Raw genomic sequence first — 9,005 nt, 5'->3', positions numbered from 1 at the left:
TTTCAAACCCGTAAGACTTTCATTCATCTTCAGAACACAAATGAAGATATTTTTGATGAAATCTGAGAGCTTTCTGTCTTATAGACCGCTATGCAACTACGAGTTTGACGCTTCTAAAAAGTTCACAAAGAGATCGTAAAACTAACCCATATGAATTGAGCGATTTAGTCAAAATTTTCTAAAGAGACTTGATCGCTTTAAATTATGAACAGATTGAATTTAGGCTTTTATTCACATATAAATATTTATCAGCAAACATAAACAGAAGCTCAACCGAACCTGCTTGACGTGCGAGAATGAACCTCATTGGTTCTTGCTGAAGCTCAAACGTGCTGCGTAACACGAGAATGAACCTCATTGGTTCTTGCTGAAGCTCAAACGTGCTGAGTAACACGAGAATGAACCTCATTGGTTCTTGCTGAAGCTCAAACGTGCTGAGTAACACGAGAATGAACCTCATTGGTTCTTGCTGAAGCTCAAACGTGCTGCGTAACACGAGAATGAACCTCATTGGTTCTTGCTGAAGCTCAAACGTGCTGCGTAACACGAGAATGAACCTCATTGGTTCTTGAGGAAGCTCAAACATGCTGCGTAACACGAGAATGAACCTCATTGGTTCTTGAGGAAGCTCAAACGTGCTGCGTAACACGAGAATGAACCTCATTGGTTCTTGAGGAAGCTCAAACATGCTGCGTAACACGAGAATGAACCTCATTGGTTCTTGAGGAAGCTCAAACATGCTGCGTAACACGAGAATGAACCTCATTGGTTCTTGAGGAAGCTCAAACGTGCTGCGTAACACGAGAATGAACCTCATTGGTTCTTGCTGAAGCTCAAACGTGCTGCTGCACACGAGAATGAACCTCATTGGTTCTTGCTGAAGCTCAAACGTGCTGCGTAACACGAGAATGAACCTCATTGGTTCTTGCTGAAGCTCAAACGTGCTGCGTAACACGAGAATGAACCTCATTGGTTCTTGCTGAAGCTCAAACATGCTGCATAAGACTCGAGAATGAACCTCATTGGTTCTTGAGGAAGCTCAAACTTGCTGCATAGCGTGATTTTTTTTTTTTTTTTCCCAAACCACTTCAGCGGAAATCCCGCCCTGCAGCCGATTCTAAAGTTTTCATTGGTCATGTCAATCACTGTACTGATTGCCTACACCAAACACTGATCCCTAAACCTACCCGTCACTGTAACCTAAACCAATGAAATCGGCTGCAGGGCGGGATTTCCGCTGAAGTGGTTTGGGGAAAAAGAGAATGAACCTAATTGGTTCTTGCAGAAGCTCAAACGTGCTGTAACACAAGAATGAAACTAATTGGTTCTCTCAAGTTAAGCGAACATGCTTGAGCTTCCGTTTACCAGATCAGATGTGTGCATTGATGAATGTTTATTTGTGAATAAAAGCCTAAATTTAATCTGTTCATCATAAAAAGCAATCGTGTCTCTTCAGAAAATTTGGACTAAACCGCTCCATTCACATGGGTTAGTTTTACGATTTCTTTATGAACTTTTTTTAAGCGTCAAAGTGGTAGTTGCAATTGGGACGACATCAGGGTGAGTATGACAGAATTTTCTATCCCTTTAAAAGGGAATGACCTCTTTCACTTAATAAACCAGATACATGCATCTAAATCATAACATATTGAATTGTGATTGTTTTAAGAAGATTAGCCTATGTATTTACAACAATTACGTAATATAATTACACTTTTTTTAACATTCACTTGCCCATTCCCCAGTCTCTCGTAAATGTAAATACGTAGTACATTTTATTACCATAATAATGATCAGAGTAACATAATCTCTGGAGACTGTAATGTAATAACTAGATTTATATGGGAGACATGAAATTAGCTGCGCTAGGACCGCGCGGCTCAGGGAGAGGAATGTGCGCACTGTGGCTGGAGCTGAATGTGAGTGTGACAGGATGGCAGAGGAAAAGCGCCAGAGTCCTGGAATTAGGATCTGCACCGTTATTCAAAGTCAGATTGCGATTTACACCACACGGACCCCGGAGCGCAGCGGAGCAGTCCGTCATGTTTGCTGATACGCGTCCGGAACTTTATGACAAATCAAATCGCATTTTTCTGTGAAATACTGCTTGGAAAAAGTATGGACAACAGCTGCTTTGAGGACTCGTAATTGCGCTGCGCTCAAAAGCACAAGAGTAACAACTTCTCTTTTTTTAGAAAGGCGACAGAGTGACATTTCTGTGCGCCGCTCGTTTGCCCGTCACATTCGTAAAGTGCTACAAAATTATTCCGTTTCATATGGGACATGGAGGAAAGAAAGTGCATGATGGAATTATGACATGATGGATATAATTTATTGCTTCAGTGACAGGAGTGCTGTCATTTGTTAACAGAAGTGAGTGTTGCAGTATACCGTGGTGATCTATCCATTCATACTCAGAAAGGAGTAACTTGTCTCTGTCTCAGCATTGATACTTTAAGTTATTATCACCCAGAAAAGATTGTGCCCTGATGTCATGGGCTGACCTGGGACCGCACAGTTGATAGTGTGGGGGACAATGTCGGGACCCTGCGTCCGCATCCCGTTTTGGGTTCGTGTGTTTCTCCTGCTGCTGCTTCACAGAGTCTCTGCGGGCTGTCCGGAGCTCCTCTCCAGCGGCTGCAGCTGCGCGGAGGACCGCGGTAAAGCTCACCCTGCGCCCGGAGCGCGGAGGAAAGTCAGCTGCGGTGGGAAGGAGCTGACCGAAACGCCAGAAGTCAATCTGCTCCCCAACAGGACCGTCTCTCTGTGAGTATTTAGTTCATTTTCACATATTTAGCAACGCTTTATCAATGTTATATAGTCTGCACTCTGCATATTTCATGAACACACAATTTATTTACTCAAGTACAATATTAAGAAAGTATAAACTACGACACTCAAAATCAGCTTCTCAATATAATTATATATTAAGCTGATGGTTTGTGCAGTAAATTACCTGAGGATGTGGGGTGTTGTTTGAGAATACCATTAAGCTTGATTCTCTAAAGCGCACATTTCAAACAAACATTTGAAGATGCAGAACTTCAGCAAATGATTGTGGATGATTGATGGCACAGAGGTTGTCTTAAGATACAGAAACATGTATCATTGAACATATTCATTAGACAATGTAGGCTATGTCTACAGCATCTCATAAAATCAGTAATCGTGACAGCAACAGTCTGGAAGATGTAAACTGGTATTACAAGAGTGCTAAAGACAAAGGTCGGACACTTCTTGGTGACTACAAGATCTTAGACAGCAGATTTGAGCAGCTGTCAAAATTTAACTCTATAGGGGAGTCCAGGGGCAACAGTAACAATTTTTACATTTTACACTTCCTTTTTTTTCACAACTCACTTATTACTACAAATATATGTGCCATCATTTGGTATAAGGAAAATTGACAGTGACATTAATAGACTTGCAATGAGAAAGACTCATAATATCGGAGTTTATTCAGGTGTTTAGATTGTGGTTATCGTTTATTGGAGAATTATTAGCCTTTGTTCAAGTAAATTAACATTAAAATAGATTATATCAACTAACTATCTCAAACAAGAGCACATCTCAAAATAATAAAATAACGGGTGTAAAATAACTAAGTGGCTTTTATTATAAATGTCATCAATAATATTTGTTTAAATCAATTGATTCTTTGATGAAATAATTTTAAAGGTTACATTTTTAACAATCTACATTGTTAAAGGCGCTATAGAAATGAAGATGACTTGACATTTTTCAATTTATTCATATTCATTCAGAACTAGTTTTGTTAACAGTTGTCTAACCTCACAGCCATAAAACATTATTATATGGTAAATACTGTACTGAGTACAGAGATTCTGTCATTATGTGCTTTTACAACTTTTGACCAACATTCTTTGACCAACAATCATTTTTGTTTTGGCTTGAATGTTTCACAAAGTGAAACAATCAAACTCTACTGAGTGTGACGCTACCAGCTCATTGTTTCGGCTCATATTTTCATTCAGATGTGAGATGTGGTGAGAATTATGAGCAGAGTGAAGCATTGAAGAGGAGTTTGTTGCAGAACTCAAAACTGATGTGTTGTCATTTTACACATGCTTTCCATCTGACAGCAAAGGAAACCAGTCCTCTGTCTCCAAGGCACACAGGTCCTCTAGTCTTCAGCTGACTTGGGCATGCTAATGGCGAATAAAAAGTGCACTTTAATGGCCATCCGTCTCCTTCCTTTCCCTGTGCTGTAATATCCCAGTCTGTTCATAACGGACCATATTCATATTGTCTGCACAGGAAGGAAGTTAAACCCACTCCAAAGTGTGGCTGTAGCTAGTTATGACCTATTGTGATATTACCTGTTAATCTGGATGACTGTTCTAGTACTTCAGATACTTTCGGCGCCTGTACAAAATACTTGTCGGACAAAGTATGCACTTAATCCCTGTGTGAGACAAGGGAGATCATTTTAGAGCTATGTGTATTTGTTTTGGTGAGGAGAGTGCTATTTTTCGTCTGTTTCTTGACACGGACACCCGTGCAGCCGTCCAACGTCTTTGCTAGTATCCGCCCTTAAAATTGGTGTGGAAAAGCAGGAATAAAACACTCGTCGTTTCAGAACTCTGCCTTCCCATGATGCCCTTCTGCTCCCCTTCCCAGCAGGAGCAGAATTCGCCTGCACATGGCTGTCGTAAAAACATAAACATTAAAAGCACTCGAAACGCTGCGAACAAGCCCAGGAGAGGAGTATGCAGCCCGAGGATTGGTCCCCTCGGAGGAGGAGGCCCGGTGTAGCCAGGACTCCATTTAAAGAGGCTAGTGGTTCTGCTTAATAACTGCTCACATCTGCTCAACACATTGCCTCTGCGAAACCGGAGGAAATGGACTTAAAAAAAAAAAAAAAACGATAGGAAGGGGGCAAAAGTAAGGCTGGGTGGCAGACGGCGGAGGCGGTCGGAGACAAGTTCTCATGAGCCTTTTGCACCTCTTAACATCGTTTATTTGTTTTCCGAGCATGTGGAAAGCGCACCGTGTGGCAGTTTTATGAGGCTTTGTGTGTTAGAAGTATTCATAGTCTCCTGCCCCCTGAAGGGAAAATGAGCAACGGTTAATGAAAATGCTGCACTCAGCACTAGTTTAGTTGGGTGTTTTTCAAGGTAGTTGATCCAACTGTTTCTCAGGATTGGCTTTTTGTCTGTTTAGATGCGATGTTTGAAATTGTGTCGATGCTGTTGTTTTCGTGGACATGCTTTGTGATTGGGGAATCATCACCTGTCTCTTTCTTGCCTCTTTTTCTTTCAGCCGCTCTCTAATTCGCCAGGAGAAAATGTGGAATGTCTGTATAAAAATAGTTCTTGTAGAGGTGAATGATACCAAAACCCCTTTAAGGCAAGTCAGTCCACTCAGTGGCCATTTTGGCTCACACCTGCTTGAATGGGATTGGCTCCTTTATTTGAAACGTGGGACTTCTATTCCTACGGTGTGCTGACATGAGCTGTGTTCCACTTAGTTTTTTTAATGCCCTTCTCTCGCTAACTTCCCTCCGGTGCATTGTACTTCATTGCTTACAGTAGTAGCAGGGGTGCTACCAAGTCCTTAATGACTTGGAATCTGCTATGAAGCGGATGTATTATTATTATTATTTTTACTTTTGTGCAATGTTTGATTGACCTATAGCTATGGACTGTTGGAGAAAATATGTAAAATTACACAAACAAGTAAAATATCCCCCAACACTGCACATTTTGGATCTCTTAAGGCACTCACACACTACAAGATAATCTGGCCGATTTTGGGCCCAATTCTGTCATTCCGACAATCCTAGGTAAAGTCCTGATTATCTTGATGCTTCTACAGATTATTTTATCAGATCTTGGTGTGATGTGTGTTAAGAGTGATTGAATCTGCTCAGAAGAATGTCGTGACTGCACCGATCTCAAATTGTAAATATCCAACATGTTGAATATTTATGATAAAAAATCCTGTTGTGCGGGAGGAACCCCGATGACAAACACACACACACTCTGTAGTTTGTCACGTGGAATGAAACCATACCAAATTAGAAAGCGAGCTGACAGAAGGAAGAATAATACGACTTCATCTAAACCTTTTTCTTTTATTTCCGCAAATTTTCTATCAAAAGCAGTCCAAACACTATTATCGCCATTTCTTCTTGCCCATCGTCCGGCATGTTTGTTTCTCGCTCTCCAATATAAACCGCCCTGTCAAGTTGCGGTGCTCCTCTGTTGCACAGGAAAATGCTGAAATCTGAGGACATACCATTTGAACACCATATGAATACTTCCAGAATTTCCGCCACCAGTTTTGACGTTATCGTTGCGTGTCGCATTAAGAGTGATGCAAAAGACAATTAAGAAATTCGTTTTGAGCAGCCAGATCATCCAGACTGAGACGCATCTCTAAAAATCTGATTGGAATTGCATTTCAAACCACCTCCATATGTGTGGTTTGAAGAAATCATATTGCATGTGTTTTTTTTGCTGTCCAGACTTTCAAAAATCCATCTAGATAAAATCTGTATATGCAAAAAAATCGGGATGTCTCGTTAACCAACATTTTTCTGATTTTTTTTTTTAGAAGTAACGAAAAAATAAAGGCCGTCCATCATTTTGACAGATTACACTGAGGGTGATCTTTTGTAACTTGTAACTGTAATTCCCAGTTGGTGGCGAGTGCACTCCAGTGTGGCAGCAGAGCGCGAGATTCAGTCTCTGAGGAATAAAATGAAAACGATGCATTTGATTACACACAGCAGGCGAGCACCCAGTATAAGTCCATTTTCTAATAATAATGTTATAATTCTTATACTTACATAATTAAGTGTCTAATCCAGTTTGTTTTGTTTTAAAGGTGCAATGTGTAATAATTTTGAGTATCTATTAACAGAAATGCAATATGACATCCATAACTATGTTTTCAGAGATGTATAAAGAACTTACTTAATAAACCGTAATGTTTTTATTACCTTAGAATGAGACATTTATATCTACATAACCGCGGGCACCCCCTTCTATGAAGGTCGACAAATTGTGACGTCATGTTTCTACAGTAGCCGAACGCGAACAAACAGCGCTACAGAGCGCGTTTCGTCACTACCTTGAAAGAGAAGCCGCAGGAAGCTAGAAGAAGCTAGTCATAAACACCGTGAGTAGTGACTTTTCCCTCGTCAGTGGTGTAAAATATGTAGTTGGACTGTTTCATGTAATTTAGTTCTTCTCCCTCGCTGTGTTATGGCTTTGCTATGTGGGGATAAATGTGCTGGTTACGTTCGTGAGACAGCTGATTAGTACTCTTGTCATTGACCGTAAAACAGTATGTTACAGGAATCACCAACCCGTCGATCGCGGTCGACAAGTCGATCTTGGAAGCATTTTAAGTCGATCGCGAAGAGTTTTCAAAATCAGAGAAAAAAGCCTATTGTGTGTAGTAAATGGTGTCTAGGGGATGCGGAGGCGCGCGCTGTTACAATCATGTCATTTTTGCCGCGCGCACCTTTGGGCTCATATCATGCGGACGCGTCGAGTTTAAACATGGCTTTACGCTTTAACCAGCTCAGCCACAGTAACAGCGCATATTTAGCCAGCTAAACTTTTACTACCCTGTTAGAAAACATATATAGTTGTGTAGTTTCATGTGGTTCTTCTCCCTCGCTGTATTATGGGTTTGCTATGTGGGGAGAAATGTGCTGGAACGTTTGTGAGACAATCAGCTGATTATATTTACAAGCGCTTTGAGTGCCTAGAAAAGCGCTATATAAATGTAATGAATTATTATTATTATTATTATTATTATATTTTATAATATTAAAATATATTTTACAGTAATAATATTATATATATTATTATTATATTATATATTAAGACGCTTGATCCTCACCTGACTATGGCTTTGTAAACTTTATCCATGATGTGGTTTATAATGGACTGTGGTACAGAAACAGTGACAATGTTACTGTCACGGTGTGGGTTTTGTGTTTTGTTCCTTGTTCTTGTCTGTCATGTGATTCCCTGTTTGTCATGTTATCCTGCCATGTGTCTTGTCTTTTGTCATGTTGTTGCTCAGTGTCCACAGGTGTTCCTCGTCTATGTCTATTAGTCTCCCCAGGTGTCTCTTATTAACCACGCCCCCTTGTTATCTTGTTTAGCTTGTTTGTCTGTGTATTTAAACCCCTGTGTTTCAGTTGTTGGCTGTCGGTTGTTGTTTAATGTTACTACTGTCTGGTTCTGAGTTCCCTGGATTTCCTGTTTGTTTCTGTTTAATTAAATGTGCTTGCGATTGGATTCACTCTCTGTTTCATCCTTGCTGCCGCGTAACAGAACAACCGACCGCCAATGAATCCAGCAGCACGGATCTCGTCTGATCTTCCCAGCATGGACCGGGAGTTTGCTGGGAAAACCGCGGCCTTAGCCCTGAACAGCCCGGATTTGTTCCAGTTTACCTGGGGGTTTGCTGCACTTGCTGCCTCATGCACCCTAGGGAATGAGGCTATAAAATTGTGTTACCGGCTGGGGGCTAAGGCGGTCAACCCTAGGGAGCTCCCCGATCTCTCTGGCCTGGATTGGAGAGAGGCACTCTCCAGTTGTCTGGAGAGCTTCAGCCCGGGGTACGCCAGGCCTTCAACACTGGTCCCAGTTCCGGTGGTTCCGAGTCCGGTGGCCCGGAGGAGGAGGAGAAAGGCCTCCTCAGAGACCGTCCAGCCAGAGACCGTCCAGCCAGAGACCGTCCAGCCAGAGACCGTCCAGCCAGAGACCGTCCAGCCAGAGACCGTCCAGCCAGAGACCGTCCAGCCAGAGACCGTCCAGCCAGAGACCGTCCAGCCAGAGACCGTCCAGCCAGAGACCGTCCAGCCAGAGACCGTCTGGCCGTCCAGCCAGAGCTTCACGTCAGCCACGTCCAGCCAGAGCTTCACGTCAGCCACGTCCAGCCAGAGCTTCACGTCAGCCACGTCCAGCCAGAGCTTCACGTCACTTCTGCCCAGCCAGAGACTGTTCACGTCACGTCTG

General features: G+C 42.1%; 1 protein-coding gene across 1 annotated transcript in view; it reads left to right on the top strand.

The window, feature by feature from the left end:
• The first annotated feature begins 1,918 nt into the window (after positions 1–1,918).
• adgra2 (adhesion G protein-coupled receptor A2) overlaps positions 1,919–9,005 on the top strand; it is a 111,245-nt gene continuing 104,158 nt past the window's right edge. The window contains exon 1 of the mRNA XM_056246673.1: positions 1,919–2,766. Within this exon, the coding sequence (XP_056102648.1) occupies positions 2,537–2,766 (230 nt within the window). The 5' untranslated portion in view covers positions 1,919–2,536. The remainder of the gene's footprint in view (positions 2,767–9,005) is intronic.

This window comes from Rhinichthys klamathensis, unplaced genomic scaffold (assembly GCF_029890125.1).
Source record: "Rhinichthys klamathensis goyatoka isolate OS25496 unplaced genomic scaffold, OSU_Roscu_1.1 h1tg000040l_1, whole genome shotgun sequence".
NCBI lineage: Eukaryota > Metazoa > Chordata > Actinopteri > Cypriniformes > Leuciscidae > Rhinichthys > Rhinichthys klamathensis.
Note: the sequence above shows the minus strand (reverse complement) of the source record. Positions and strands in the feature narration are given on the sequence as shown.